Genomic DNA, 15,128 nt, shown 5'->3' on the forward strand with positions numbered 1-15,128 from the left:
CATTAGTACCTCTAGTAATATATTTACTGAGAAAAATGGTGACGTGTTCAATACTTATTTTACCCGCTGTATCTGGATAATTACTGGAAGCTTTTTCAAATTGCATCATTTAACAGTTTAAGATGATGTTTTTATGTTTGATTCCTCAGTTTTCAACAAGTAATCTCTGGTTCTGCAGGAGCTTCCACAGCAAACAAACACAATAACATTAAAGATTTGGCAGCTGTTTGCAACAAGTATCCCAACAAGCTCAATATCTGGTTGATGTATTTCCTTGTAATCATTATTACTACATCTTTGGCATCTGTTCAGGTTACATGGCTGTGGTGACAGCAACAGAAAGTGGAAATCAATTCCCATTAGAGCAACAGAGCTCAGCCGCATGTAGAAGCAGCCAGTTCAGTCATGCAGTGAAACGAGTTCCTGTGGAAGAGACTAACGGTTTCTTCTGGACTCCCAGCATGTCGCTGTGACTGAAGGCCCAATTCTGTATCTTCTAAATGACCAAAACCCAGTAAACACCCAGTTCCATGCAATACTCMCTGTTCTCTATTTTAATTAAAACAACAACAGCTTATCTGTTTTGATGGCCACACACAGGTTTTTGAAGGTCTACTTGAGAGGTTTGGCTCACCTGTTCCAGTTTTTTGTCTTTGCGCCGCAGGAGGAGGGTGGCGGAGTAGCCCTGCTGCTGCACAGAACTGTAGCTGCTGCTTTTCACCTGGGACACACAGGCCAGTGGTGCTGGGGGAGCCTCCTCCTGTCCCTCCATTTGTGGATCAGCTGACAGTTCCATTGATGACCTGTGGACGGACACCATCTGCCGAGATGAAGACACACTCTGATGTTCACGCGCACACACACACACGCTGTCACCCTGCCGTCTACTCTCTTTTCTTTTTAATCTGTCTTTCAGAAGCTGAATCAGCTGCTCCTGCTCTCTGTGCTGTCTGAGCCACTGAACACACCTTGAAATGTTTGTGTCTCGAGCCTTTTCACTCTCCAACACTCACAGGGGAGGGAGTGTGTGTGTGTGTCTGTGTATGTGTGTGTGTGTAGCTGACAGTCTCCCCGGTGGGCGGGGAAAGACGATGGATGGAAGAGCAACAAGAGCTGCCGCCTGGCTGTAGAGACGCAGCCTCTGAAGCAGAATAATCAGATTGATAGAAGTGTGAGAGGAGTTACCGACATGAAGATATGCTCTCTGCATCTTGAACACAGAAAATCAGGTTGCTCCTCACGTGTTCAGTTCAATACTAGGATACAGAGTGCTGGAAAAAAAAGGTTTAAGAACAATWTTTTTTATTATTATTATTATATTTAAAAGTTTAATAACAAATGAGCTGAAATTTGGTTTGGTGGCAGTCTTGATCAATACATGTGACAATCTGAAAGTTACCCCAGCTRGCAAAACAAGTTTCTCATTAAATGCCCATCTTTGAATTGCCACATGGAAACACCACCTCACTTGTCAATCATTTGGGGTTGGTACCTGGGGTGGCCAATCAGGTGCCAGGGGTGRCACATTCCACCCCGGTCACCCCTGTCTCTGCCCCTGCATGAAAAAATAATCATCTTTGTCCTTGTAACTGTACATTGGTCAAATTTTACTTTATAAGCAATGAAATCAACACTGTAAAGAGGCATTCCAATAAAAATGAGGAAAAATGTTTATAAATTTTTGTTTAATATATGCAAATTAACTAAAAGCATACTTATAAACATTCAAATTCCAGAAAAACTAAATATTAGATTTCCCTACTAAAAAAACAAATTTAGAAATTATATATATTTATATAAAAATTAAATATTTCACACTACACTCACAATTTCCTGTATTTTAAATGATGCAACAAAGTGAATAAACTCACAATTAGATCAAAATCTTGATTCTGCAGTTTAAAAACGTCTTTGATAACTTATTAAATTTTTGTAAAAACACATTTTATTTTAAATGGCCTAAAAGTTTATTTTCTGACCAACCATGTTAATTAGATGTGAAAGAATATTTAAGTGACAGCTGGTTTCATGCATTTTATTGGAAACAAAACATAAAGGTCAACATTAAACACACTGWTAAAAAAGATAAGGCATACAAAACTTAAAGTTTAAATGCTCAAACTAAATTCTGAACAAAGTATGCTGAGAACACAWTAATTGGTTTTTATTAACGTTGTTTTGGCTAAAAGGTTTTTCAACAGTTTTTTCAGGTTACATTCAAGTGTAAACATCGGTAGGAGGCAAGACATTGGAAAACGTACAGTCAATACATGATTCATTATTTCATTGCAATTTTACTGATGAAATGCAGCTGCAGGACTTGGAGGTAGTCCCTGTCTATGCTGGTTTCAACACAACTTTTAATTCCGTAATCAAAAGAAACATCTTTCATGTACCGACGGCTGGTTTAAAACAATGCTTTTTGTAAAAAAACAAAACAGAAATGGGATAAAGACGTATCTTGCTCTGGTCCCATGTAGATAAGTTTTTAATATGCGAGTACATCAGTGTTTCAATGTGCAAAGACACAAATTTCACTTCTCTCTGATCATTCCCTACTATCTGTGATGATTGTTGGATCCAGGCCACTTGTGACAAACTTTTCTCTGAAGCTACATTAGATTGTTCCATTTCTATTAATCACCAGGCTGCTTTTGATACACTGAATTCATATGACGTTAGCACAAGAAAGTTGATATGGGGAAAGTTTWTAACTGTTTTTTTTACACTTTTTACTGTTTTTTTACTCATGAAATACCCACTGTTTCTATTCCATTGCTAAGACATGTAAGTAACTGGATTACAAACAGGGGGAAATATATATTTTTATGTTTTATAAATCATCCTATGGCAGCTTTGAAATCACAAMCGTATTTATTTTGAGTTCTGTTTTGACACCATCGAATCCTTTTCATTTGGTTTCCTGTTTTGGCTTTCTGCCYGACAAATATTGGTCTCAGTAACAGTTAATCCAAGGACTGAGGTCCCAGTCACATTAATAACAGATTTCAAATCTTTTAGCTTAGGGATGCACAAATACCACATCTTTTCAAACCTAGTCTAAAAACAAGTGTTTACATTTGAACAGTTTTATTCCAACAAGTATAGCCAAGCTGCTATTAAAGCTCTCCGAGGGCCACGCTTTACGTCATTACTGGCTTGGGAGTGTACCGAAGCAGTCAGCCAACTGGGAGAGATAACACTGTTACTGTTAAATGGGTACCAGGACATACTGGTATTAACGGTGATGAGAGAGCTGACTAACTTGCAAGAGCTGGCAGTCAGGCTCACTTCAAAGAACCAGAGCCTGTTGTAGGTACCTCAACAACAGTCTGTGGGACTGCCCCACAGGCCTGGATTAGACGTCAACACTCAATCCGCTGGAGGGAGCTGACGGACTGTAGACAGGCATGGGAACTGATTAACGGCCCAAACCTAAGGTTTGGGAAAGCTCTCATAGCCCTGACAATGAAAACTCTAAGTACTATGTTTGGAGTCCTAACTGGGCACAACCTGCTCACCACAAAATAGTGATGGGACTCCATGACAATGGTCTGTGTGATGACTGTGGCATTGAATTAGAGACCTCTTTGCACTACGTAGACCACTGCCTGGCTTAAAATTATTTCTTCCAATGTCACCTCCCCCTCAAGTGCCAAAATAAATTAAAATGCCCATCGTGTTTGACAACCACTTTCAGCACAATGGAGGCACTTTTCATACCCAACAACTTTGTTAAAAGCTGAAATGTAAGCATTAAAAAAACAATGGAACAAAGCTTTCAGGAGCATGAGTAAAAAATAGTGTTTTGAAGAATTAGTGAACCACAGCTGCTGCTCATTAAGCAGTTCATTAAGTAGCTTTTCAGGCTCATCAGTGACCTGTGATGGAGCTAACTGGGGTCTGCCGGGTTAGACTTGCTGACTCACCAACTTGCGCACGGCTCAAATCTTTATTCCCAAATAAATAACTCCTACACCACTCTCATGCTTTACAAAAATGTTATTTTTCACCTCAGTGATGATGATGATGGAGGCCTTTATTTACTTGTCAGTGTCTTGAGTGGTGAGATTGGTAAGAAACTCGGGCTCAGATCCTTATATTCCCAAGGCCCTTTTTTGTTCAACTGTTGCCTCAAAGCKGTATTGATACTGAGGTATTGGAACACTTTTTGAGTACAAGTACACATGCAGTATCAGACTGATAACCAGTGCTGGTATTGGTGCATCCCTAATGTAGCTTTAGCAGGTAATGGCTACTAACAGTGAGCTGCAACATAAAAACATGGGTTACTGTAATGTAATAAGGGTAGCAGTAAATATTGTAGGATTTTCTTCAAATGTACCCGTTGTCCAAAGAGTTTYGTTTCAAAAGTCCACTATCCCAACAGGATTTATTTTGACAACATGAAAAAGGCATAACTCCTCACTCGTCTCTAAAAAAACAAACCTTAAGAAATCCTAAAACCTCGGACCAAAGTCTTTTCTGAGATTTTCCGTGTAGGTTTAGTCTCATATAAAGAAAGCATTGTAAATTAGTTCCTAGGTTTGTCATTTGTAGGATGTATTCTGTTGCTGGGTCCCTGGGTCCCGCTCTGCCACTTTAGTCTGATCCGAGGATCCACAGGGTTCACTAGATCGTCCTTCAGGCCTGGGGGCTGAGAGTGAGCTGCACAGAGCCGCCTCAGCTCCAGGATGAGACGCTGACGCCCCCTGCTGAGTCCCAGGACTGAGCTTTTGGTGAGCTAAAGGACTCGTCAGGCCCAAGTTGGACAGGGCATCCAGAGTACCATCTGGGTCCACCATCATGTCGATTACTGTCAGTTTGGAGCAGAAAACAACTTGAGTGTTTTAATGCTCCTTGACTTCTACTTATTTATAAAGATTAGTTTTTGTTTTGAGGCATTAATAAAACCAGAAAGTTCCTACCTGCGAGTTGCCATTCCACCTTCTTCAGGTCTTGAATAATTGTTGAAATCTCCTGTTAAGATCAAGAAATTAAAAACACAAGGCTAGTCAAGGGTGCGATTTAATAACTGAAAGCTCTCAGAGCAAATAAATCAGCTTGATTAATCTCTTTATTGCTGCCGAAAAAGGTTTGGAGTGGAGCCCATCACACCGACTAATGCTTTATGAGCTTTGTGACTTGTGGTCCRACATTTCTCTTCAGGGGTTCACATGAGGACAGTCTGGGCCAGATTAATCTCTCTGYTCCTGAGAGAGRCAAAACTTTTATGAAGTTYGGCTTGTAACTCTTCTYCTTTGCTCTWTTTCTTGATAAAACAACCTTATTTGGTGGACTTTCATCTATGAAATGTGTATTTGAACTGCGGCGTCAAAGGCAGCTGCACAAATCTTTACTTTTATTCCCAAATAACTCAAGTAGCACTGCTATTCACCATACTGCTGCAGCTGAGTGCTCAGATTTACAGAGCTTCTTCTGAAAAKATTTATTTGAACAGTACTAACATAATAAATGGACTTAAATGGAAAACAAAACATTTAAACTTCTACTTGTTTGGTTCTGTTCATTAAATATCTTGCTAAAAATCTGATTACTTTAATATCAACCGGTGAAAGATTTTATAACCTTTAATCCATCTTATAAAAACACAGATTTGTTTAGCAAGACTAAGCAATCATTATTCTGCAGGATTTTAAAGTTAACTAGAAGCACTCGGAGAGTGCAAACCTCCGCCAAGACCAGTTTCCCCCAATCCTGTAATAGAGTTACAAAGGGGCACACCAATACTACAGTGCCACCTGCTGGACACTTTGAAACCCACGCCCTGTGAAAGCATCACAGCTTTGCCTATCTCAGAGTGTTAAAAGAAAAAAAATTCCAGTATCCGCATCGTGATCCGGAACATCACCAACATTTAAAGGTGTGTTACTTGAGCCAGTACCCACATGTGGTAAAAATGTCATGACAATCAGTCCACAAGTTTTTGAGTAATGTTGTCCAGAGWCAGAATGACAGACCGACAGACAGACATACGCGACCGAAAACATTACCTTGGTGGAGGTAATTAACAAAAACRTAATTTTACTAAAGGCCTAACAGAATGCATTTTTCCACACTTCCTTTCATGCCATGAGAAACTACAGAGCTGTAGCCATTTAGATAAACAAATTCAAACATAGGCCTAAAAAAGACTTCCTTAAAATAAAATCTAATTCAATGAACATGTTCCTCACCTTATTGGAGCTCTTGAGCAGTAAGGAGTCATGCTCTGCCTGCAGTTTGGTMTCAATTTCCTCCCATTTTCGCTCTTTATCCTTGAAAAGGATCCTTGAAGTTGTTTCAAAAATAGATTAAAGTAAAAAAATATATTAAAAAATATGCTTAATATAGATATTGTTAGAAGTATTARCTGACAGTTAGAATAATTGTCTCCAGTTAAAAAAAGATCCTTTGACCTGTCAGCCTAATGGGAAAAACGTGCTGCTGGTTGACAGAGTAAAACTTTGTGATGTGCCACTCAGACTCAGTCAGCCGGCCTCATTTCAACACAGAACAAACAGAAATCCTTTTCCACTCAACTCTACAATTCTGTTTTGATGGCGAAATTATCGATTTATTCTTTTCTGAGAACAGAAATGATAGAACTGTAGAGTGTAACTGTGCAAATCTCACCTGACTTTGCAGCTTGTTTTATCAACAGACTGACGTATCCTGGTTGAGAGCTGCGTCACAGAAGCTAGAAGCATGCTGTCCAGGATCGCCTGAGAGCAAAAAAGACACGACTGTAACGAATGAAATGGATTGTGAAATTTCACTGACTCTAGTTAATGTCAATGTGGACAACAGCACAAAACCAAAGACAGGAACCCAGAATCTCATCTCAGAGAAGGTTGAAGGTTGTTGAAGTGGCTAAATGGGAGCTAAAAGCTTAAAGTAGTAAAGCACTAGATAAATGTTAAAAGACACTAAACACTAGCTAAAAACAGCTAAATTATATCTGTAGCAAGGCAAGTTTGCTGAAGCAGATTTTAAAGAAAATTATTTAGAATGAATCAAAGAGATCTCAACATGGACCATTTACATTTGGAAAAGTGTAAAATTTACACAAAACTGAAATCACAACTTCCATTTTCTGAATGAGTTGAACATTTTTGATGTGTTTTACTAAGTATGCAGAAGTAGCTTGCTAAAAAATGAATAAAAAACAACATAATGTGAATGCTGAAACAACATTTACACAAGTAAAATAACAAAAAATGAAATTACACAAGAGAAGAATCAGTCCTTGTGACTGTGAATAGGTCCAAATTAACATCACAAGCAATGAAATCAATAAAACAATATCACAATAAAATGTAAAGAGTCCTTTTAATAAGAATGAGGTGAAACATTTGAAAAAGTAATAAAATCATTCCAGAAAAAGTTAAATATAAAAATCCCACATTAAGGAAAACACACAGGATTTAATCAAGTCAAGCTTATCTTAAGTCAAATGCAAATGAGAGGTGGTGCTTCTTAATAAAAGCCTTTAAAGTTTTAAGCTTTGGACAGTTTTTAAACAGATAAAGTATATTCCACTTATTAAGAAAAGTCACGTCAAAGGAAAGATCACCTCTGCTTTTGTATTAAGATCTTGGAAAATCCAAAACATAGTTAGCTGACATTATGACGTAAGATAAAGTAAAAGTTCCTCTAAGTAGGATCAGCCTGGACCAATAAAAGCTTTAAAAAAACAGTACAAAGATTTTAAATTCAGTCCAGTAAAAAACAGAGAGGCAGAGAAAAGAGGACAGCACGACCCTACATGATCAGGTCTTCTTGCTCCTATGAGCAGATGTATCTTTTTAGTTGCAGGTCAAAGAGTAATAACTTCTATTTATTCATATAAAATGAGTTAGAATTATAGATGTAAAGTTGTGTTTTAGTTACTGAGCATCTAACATTAAGTTTGGCTTACTGCGCTTGTTGTGGTACTAATCCTGACTATCATAAATGAAAAAAAAAATAAAACAAAAACTCAAGGTAGAGTTTATATACAGAAGCTGCAACAAACAGATCTCTCTGCCGAGGCTCAGACTTATGGTAATATTTTGCTGTACTAATTTTAAATAAATAACTAATTTAGTAATTTGGTGTGGCAATTACTAAAAAAGTGGGGGTTAAAATAAAAAAAAAGAGATTGCCAGAATTACATACTCATTATGTAAAAACAAGCATCACAGACTCACATCATCTCTGTTCCACGTCTGTCGACGGATAGAACGAGAGCTATGATCGTTAGAGCCTCGCTGCCGAAGCTCTACGCGCTGCCCGTTAGCTCCCAGAGTGCTGTTCTGCTGCGTGGAGGGACCACCCAAGCCATCATCAAATGCAGACTCCTTCGGGTAAGAAAAAAATAAAYACTATTAAATATTCCATTGGAGAAATCTTGTACATGCATGCTMACAACCGCTCACAAACCGGTGTTCAGCAGGGGGTTCTGACTGGTCACTGAGTGTGTGTATATATACTGTATGTACAGTATGTATGCATACTGTACATATCTATATGTGTATATATGGGTATACAGTATATACATATACATGCTTTACAGAAAAATTCTAATAATTTTTATTATTATATAGATATGTATTTTGTTGCTACGTTTTCTTATATCTGTTTATTTTCAGGTGAGCAGAGAGATGTCGGGTGTGTTGCCTTGTGTTTTCTTGGTGTAAATTTAAAATATTTTCTAATCTCTCTTTCAGTCTTTCCAAATACATTTCCCCTTTTTCTCCTTTCCTCTTTCCTCTTTATAAAAGTCACTGATGATGAAGAAATTAAGAAAATAATACTCAAGTTATTTTTCTTACTGAAGTGACAAAAAAATAAAATACTAAATAAATAAATGCATGAACAGAGGAGAAGTTATCCCATAATATGTTTTTTATATAATGGCTTAACATTACATGCCTACACATATTTATACACAGCATATGGCACATGTGCGTACCAGAGCTCCAGGGTCGGTTGCTGCAGGGCTGACTGAGTCGATCTCTCCCGCCACGTCATGAATCTCTTTGGCAAGCATGGCTAAATCCTTGGCTAGATCTTGGCTAATCCTAAAGATAAAAAAAAGCTTTAGGAAATATCATATCTGTAAAATATATTGTTTTCTGTGGCAATAGATAATTCCCACACCTTATAAACAAACTACATCCAACTAAAATTGATTTAAAAAGCACATCAAGTAGGAAAGATGATTTAAATGTAGAAGCCATGAGTCATCTGTGCTTCTCACCTACATACCTGGCTATTTCTTCGCTGTGTGCTGTCCAGTCTCTCATAWACTCATCCTGGTCCCTGGAGCTCTGCTTGAAGGCAGCCAGGCCTGCAGGGTTGGGCGAYGCCGGGGCCGAGCCTCCTAAATGGGCCACTCGCGTTGAAGGGAGGGCTGGCTTCGTTTGGCCCTGCKTGGATGCGTGACGATTCGAGCCGTACTCGTCCTCTGAGGTGGAGGCGTACTCCACAGGAAGCCGGCGCCACTGCGTGCCAGCTGAGGAGCCCAGTGCAGAATGATGTCTGTCATTACTAAACAAACTGCATATTTGATWYGAGTTTTTATYCYACTTACATGCAGGAGTGGCATGTCCATGGGAGGAGGTTCCTTTGCTTTTATCTGGCAGCTTGGAGGCGCTGTTGGCTCTGGCTCGGGGTCCGGACAAAGAAGCCACGTTGGCTCCTCTCAGTCCTTGTCTGGCTGCATAATCCCCTGCGGCAGTGCGAGAACCCAGACCCCTGCCTCTTGTCACGGTGGCCTCCGAGTCGCTCTGAGCAGACGGAGACGCCACCCGCGGTCTTCTTGGCTGCGCTAGTGCCTCTATCCTGGACATTCCCCTTCTTGCCATCCCTGTCCTGGACGTAGAACTAGCCGTGGAGGCCTCGGAGGCCACTGACAGCCGGTCCATATCAGCAGGTTCAGTATCCGAKGAATCCCCCAGCCGGGCTCGTCTCAGCAGAGATGTCCGGGTGGGTCTAGGTTTGGGAGCGTTTGCGGTTTTACTGGGTGCAGAGGAAGCTGAGGTCTGGGTGACCCTGGTCCGATTAGACTTGGTCCCGACGGCTGTGCTCCCAGCTTGAGCTCTAACATTCGAGCCTCTGRTTTCCTGCTTGGAGGTGGGCTGTGAGTCAGAAAGGACTGAGCTAGAGTTGACATCATCATCAGTGAGGTCCAGGGAAGTCCAAGGGCGGCTAGGCTGCTGAGGACCAGATGTTCTGTTCTTGACCCTCCGGTCCTGAGTGTCCCTGCCCTCAGTAGGCCCCTTGTTAGATGAGCACACTACAGTTCTCTCCTTCTGCTGCCCTGCTAGAGTSCGACGCTTCTGGACTACTTTCCTCACTCCATCTGCCTGACTGACGGTGCTCGTTGTGTCCACGTCTGACTCTGGAGACACAGAGCCTTCAATGGACTGGCTCGGGGGATCACCTTGGTCTGACACAGTGGTCTCCAGAAAAGCTGCCACAGCCTCTGAGTCTTTCTGCAGCGTGACGCTGTCAATGGCGGCATCTTTAGTCTGAGTTCTGCTGCATGTGAGCCCATCGATGCGTGGGATGAGCTCTATAGGCACGTTGGAACTGGGTTTCTCCACAGTGAAACTCTCCTGCCTCAGCAATGGTTTCCCACTACTGTCTCTGGCTTTTTCCTCTTCCCTTTTCCTCCTCCTTGCCTCCTCCATTCTCCTCTCCCCACTGGTCAACGGACGAGGGGGGAGTTTGGCCAGCCCACCTGGCTGGCCTGATCTCCCTCCACCGCTGTCCTGGGATTTGGCTGGTGAGGAGCGACTGGGGCTGCTCCCRTGGCTGCCGACCCCTCCGGTGTCGTGCTCGGGCTGATTCTTTCCTCTGGAGATCCTCTCGCCTTGGTTCTCCTTCTCCTGCAGCTCTGTGTCCTGTTTCTCCCCCAGATCTGTGCGAAGGCCTGCTCCCGGGCTCCTTCTCCCGAGGATGACCTCCTCGCCAGGTAGCTGAGGTAGGGTTCTCCTTTTACGCTCTGTGTGCGCAGAGGAGGCAGCAGTGTGGCTGAATTCACTTATATCAGCTGAAAATAAGAGCGAAAAATGAAAGTGCATTCATCACTGCTGGCTTTACGCTTTTACTTTGCTAACAGAGTACCTAGCAGTTTGTTACTTTCATCCAGGGGCGGTTCTAGGGGTGGGGCCACGAGGGCTTTGGCCCCAGCTAAAATCTGATTGGCCCCCTGAAGTGCCCCTGTCCTGTCACTGATCCTTTGCCTGAGAGCACTGATGCGGGATGCAGTTCCATGTCCAAACACTAGTGGCGCTGATGAGTCAAATAAGAAAGTTCAGCAAGAATCAAGCTAACAGAAGTCTTTTTCTCTTCTTAAGAAAATTTGAACAATCCTGCAAAAAACTCTTTCAAGTCACCAACATTAGCTGGACTTTCTCACATGCTGTGTGTTTGAGAGTATTTAACTATGTACAGTGAAAAAACATGTAAAATGGGTAAGCAGTGTTCACTGTACAAGCTTTTTTAAAATTATTAATGTTTAATTACATTATATATTACAAGTGTTTGAATATTTGACTGGTAAAATRTTTGCACCTTACCAAAACTGGGTATTTATGTGCCACGTTGAAAAAAAAAATACTCAGCCCCTCTATGAATATTGTGGCCCCCTTGATGGCCCCCCCACTCAAAAAAAAAAAAAAATCCTAGATCTGCCACTGCTTTTGTCAATGCAGAAAAATGTGCAGAATGTAAAGTTAAAAGCTGTAACAGTAAAAAAAGTAAAAACATTTTTATTTAGATTTGACTCTGGTTATTAAAATGGAACTTTCTTTGAGCAGCAAATGAATTACGTGACATGATGAGCCAAAGACACATTAATGGCCTGGTGCTTTTGTATTCAGTATTTGGTATCACAGCAGAGGGTATTTGGTTAAATGCATGGACTGCTATGTAAATGACTACACTCAATTTGTTGTAGAATTATTTTACCTAAACTTTGAATTCACGACAGGATATTGTATGCTTAAAATAAAAATAAAAAAACCCTATTTATTACCTCGGTCCTCTGCGATCATTGCTTGGTTTTCACACCCTGATCCCTCAGGGTCTGTCCTAATGTGACTGGCAGCCAGAGTAGCCCACTGTGACACCCAGCGAGGACCCCCCACCATCAGCTCTTCAGCCAAGATCTGAATAAAACATGATCGATAAAAAATAAAAGCCTCGCACTCCTATCTGAATTTAATTTGAACTGAGCTCTGTTACTGCTAAAACTAGATAAAATTTAAGTCACTTTTAGAAAAAAAAGTTTTTGCACCTCTGTCTCCAGTCGTCCAGGCTTTCCTCTGTCTCTGGAACCAGACTGCTGGGAAGAAATCCTCTCTCTTTGGTTTGTACCTCCCAACCTGGAAACACACTGCTCATCCACACCAAACACCTAAAAATATATATTTATTAATATAAATAAATAACGACTTAAGTTTGAAAGGTTTTAACGTTAAATCATTCTCACTTTGTCGATCAGTTTCCTAGCATCTTCTTCGTCATTGTTTCCATTCTCCATATCAATGGTGTAAGTCGCCCTGTCGCTGTGCTCATCCCCGTGGCGATAGCTCTCATCGCGTCCACTTTGTTGATGTGGGGCGGAGCCTCGTCGCCTCTCCACAAATCGGCTCGCTCCTTTAGCAGTCGCGGGCCTGCGGCGCCGGGCAGGACTGTCCTCCTCGGCGAAGAGRCCTTCCGGTACGTTCGCGCGGCCTTCTCTGATCTTCATCCCTGCGCCGCCCCAAAGCCCCCAGGAGCGCTCCTCCAGAGCCGCAGCCCTCCGCTGCTCCCCCARAGCATTTTCTGAATCACTCTGAGTCCCGTCCTCGTGTTTACTGCCTGGCATGTGAACGRTAGACGGAGGCGAAGGCAACAGATGTGTCAAAAAATAACAAAATAACTCAACAGAATCTTAGTTTGTGTTCTTCACACAAACCTTTAAGGCTCTTCATCTGCACAGGAACATCGCTCTTCACACTTTCTCCATCATCCTCCGCAGCCGTCTCTTTAAGAGTAAGCGGCAGCTCGTTTTGAGCCAGCCAGTCAGCAACTTTTACCTCCGCCGCCACCATGGCCGTCTGAAGTGGGCTCAGCTCCTCTCCGACGGCCCTTTTAGGATGTGGCCTGGTCTCTGGTCCGACCTTTGCCACTCGATCTTTGACAGTCACTTTACCTGATGCTCCAGAGTCAAACTGGATGGTGAAGGAGGCGTGTCCGTGGACGGGTTCTGCAGCGGAAACACCAGACTCTTGATCTTGTGAGGGGGTTTCACTCACTTTACCTGTTGGAGGGTCTTTAGTTGGTATTTTGACGTGACTCGGCTCTTGGTTTGAGGCTGTCTGAGGGCCAGACTTTGTGATGTCTGCACTTTTCTTGTTGTCTGTAGGAAGTGCACTGATTATAAATATTATCTTTATGAATTTAACTATTAAACACTTTAAATGCAAAATTAAAACATCTGTCCTGTAATATTTCACCTGTCTCAAACTTTTCTCTTCTTCGCTCTAAGTTCTTTTCTTCAGGTCTTCCCGGATGCTGCTCATCAGCATCTCCATCGCCCCACCAAGCAGGCTGCCCATAAAGGGGTGTGCCTCTTTTCAATACCGCCGTGTCTCCTGCCAAAAACAGGTCTTCAGTTAATCATATGAAACCCCTTAGAGCTCCCTGATGGAGTTGAGTTTGAAGCATTTGCACACATGAACACTGTAAGAATTGTAGCGTGGAGTCCAGAAATAAAACAAAATAAATGAAATTGATAAAAAGAAACGTTGACCTGAGGCTCACCTGTTGTTTTCTCCTCCGACCTGCCGGGCTCTGAGGGTTTGGCGGTGGCCCCGTCGCACGTTTGCGTTGCGGCTGTCTCAAAAGGTTTCGCCTCAGGTTTGGAGGATTCGGACTCTGCAGGTTTCCTCTGGATCATCTGCAGCTGACTGCTCAGTTTCTCATGCTGACAGTTGAAGAAAGATGCGTTCAGACAGGGAAAAAAAGCAAAACAGTTGTTTCAAACCAATAAAAAGATTTTATTTGATTTTTTTTTATCTTTTGCTGAGCCAAACTTTTACATGTTTCCGAAGACACATTTTGTTAGCTTATTAAGCTGAAATCCTCTTCTCTGCAGCTAGCTTGGCCTGATGAAACAGCATGTTTTAAAWTTCTGAAGCTTTCACCCACTTCAGCAGAACTCTGATATTTTTTACTACAAAGTAAAAAAAAAATACAAGGCTGCACAATTTTAAGCAGAAAGATCCCTTCAATCTGCAAACTTTAGCTACTTTTTCGATCCCCCCCTCAACGCAGCATGTTGTCTAACCTTGAGGGCCTCCTCGGGTATATGCAGCTCTCCTCGAACCACGGTGAACAGGTTGGTATGTGAGGCGGGTTAAGGTGCAAGAGGAGCGCTTTGCAGGAATGAGAAGCATTAATAGCCTCATCTATTATGCAGCAGTCAGAGAACAATGAGCATTCCCATCTATTCAAGAGCAGATTAAGTTACAGTGTTGCCCGGGCACATCCTGCRGGCGGCAGTTGGTTTTGACAGATGACACGAGAACAAACTCGAAGGATATCATATCCAAACCTCAGCTTGTCCTCGGTTCTCAGYGTGACGTACGTCTGCTCCTGTATTCTCACATCGTTGACAAATGTCTGCAAACCAAAGACAACAAGTATTTATAATAGGCTTTAGTTTGAAAGAGAGATTATCTACTTTTTTTTTTATTTCCCTAACGTCAGCTTTATGTAACGATAAGCTAAAAACCAAAACTTGTATCAAACCGAAGCACTTTTTTCTGATTTATTTTGACCTAATAGGAATAAGGAGATATAAGAATATTAAAACCTGCTTGGCTTTTTATAATCCATTAAACTGTAACCAAACTGGYTGAGTTAGCAACCAGTTTTTGATGAGTTGTGGATTAAGTGTGAGAATATAAAGTATTCCTTAAAGAAAAAAATTGTATAGGTCTTCTGGACGGGTTCTTCTCTAATGAAATGTTTCGTCTCTCCTCCAAGAGACTTTTTCAGTCTGAGAGTTTCAGGCTAAATTCAGGCTTTTAAGCCCTGCCTCCATGTGACTGATACTCACATCACATGGCTATCGTTGACACCTAATT

General features: G+C 41.6%; 2 protein-coding genes across 5 annotated transcripts in view; both read right to left on the minus strand.

Annotated features, from left to right (window-relative positions):
• The window catches only part of pld5 (phospholipase D family member 5), a 16,117-nt gene extending 15,128 nt beyond the window's left edge, over nucleotides 1-989 (minus strand). Inside the window, exon 1 of the mRNA XM_014010219.1 lies at nucleotides 635-989. Coding sequence (XP_013865673.1) covers nucleotides 635-820 — 186 coding nt within the window. The 5' untranslated portion in view covers nucleotides 821-989. The remainder of the gene's footprint in view (nucleotides 1-634) is intronic.
• Nucleotides 990-4,374: 3,385 nt separating this feature from the next.
• Nucleotides 4,375-15,128, minus strand: part of cep170ab (centrosomal protein 170Ab) — a 13,052-nt gene continuing 2,298 nt past the window's right edge. For 2 of the 4 annotated variants that reach the window (XM_014010228.1, XM_014010229.1), the window contains exons 5-19: nucleotides 14,583-14,661; nucleotides 14,327-14,385; nucleotides 13,801-13,963; nucleotides 13,494-13,631; nucleotides 12,953-13,396; nucleotides 12,485-12,855; nucleotides 12,290-12,409; nucleotides 12,029-12,161; nucleotides 9,253-11,041; nucleotides 8,957-9,065; nucleotides 8,193-8,342; nucleotides 6,637-6,725; nucleotides 6,198-6,291; nucleotides 4,929-4,980; nucleotides 4,375-4,816 (exon numbers count right to left, since the gene is read on the minus strand). In XM_014010228.1, coding sequence (XP_013865682.1) covers nucleotides 4,551-4,816; nucleotides 4,929-4,980; nucleotides 6,198-6,291; nucleotides 6,637-6,725; nucleotides 8,193-8,342; nucleotides 8,957-9,065; nucleotides 9,253-11,041; nucleotides 12,029-12,161; nucleotides 12,290-12,409; nucleotides 12,485-12,855; nucleotides 12,953-13,396; nucleotides 13,494-13,631; nucleotides 13,801-13,963; nucleotides 14,327-14,385; nucleotides 14,583-14,661 — 4,056 coding nt within the window. In that variant the 3' untranslated portion in view covers nucleotides 4,375-4,550. The remainder of the gene's footprint in view (nucleotides 4,817-4,928; nucleotides 4,981-6,197; nucleotides 6,292-6,636; nucleotides 6,726-8,192; nucleotides 8,343-8,956; nucleotides 9,066-9,252; nucleotides 11,042-12,028; nucleotides 12,162-12,289; nucleotides 12,410-12,484; nucleotides 12,856-12,952; nucleotides 13,397-13,493; nucleotides 13,632-13,800; nucleotides 13,964-14,326; nucleotides 14,386-14,582; nucleotides 14,662-15,128) is intronic. The other 2 variants (XM_014010231.1, XM_014010230.1) reach the window with 2 other exon arrangements.

The sequence above is a fragment of the Austrofundulus limnaeus genome, unplaced genomic scaffold, assembly GCF_001266775.1.
Source record: "Austrofundulus limnaeus strain Quisiro unplaced genomic scaffold, Austrofundulus_limnaeus-1.0 Scaffold66, whole genome shotgun sequence".
NCBI classification, from domain to species: domain Eukaryota; kingdom Metazoa; phylum Chordata; class Actinopteri; order Cyprinodontiformes; family Rivulidae; genus Austrofundulus; species Austrofundulus limnaeus.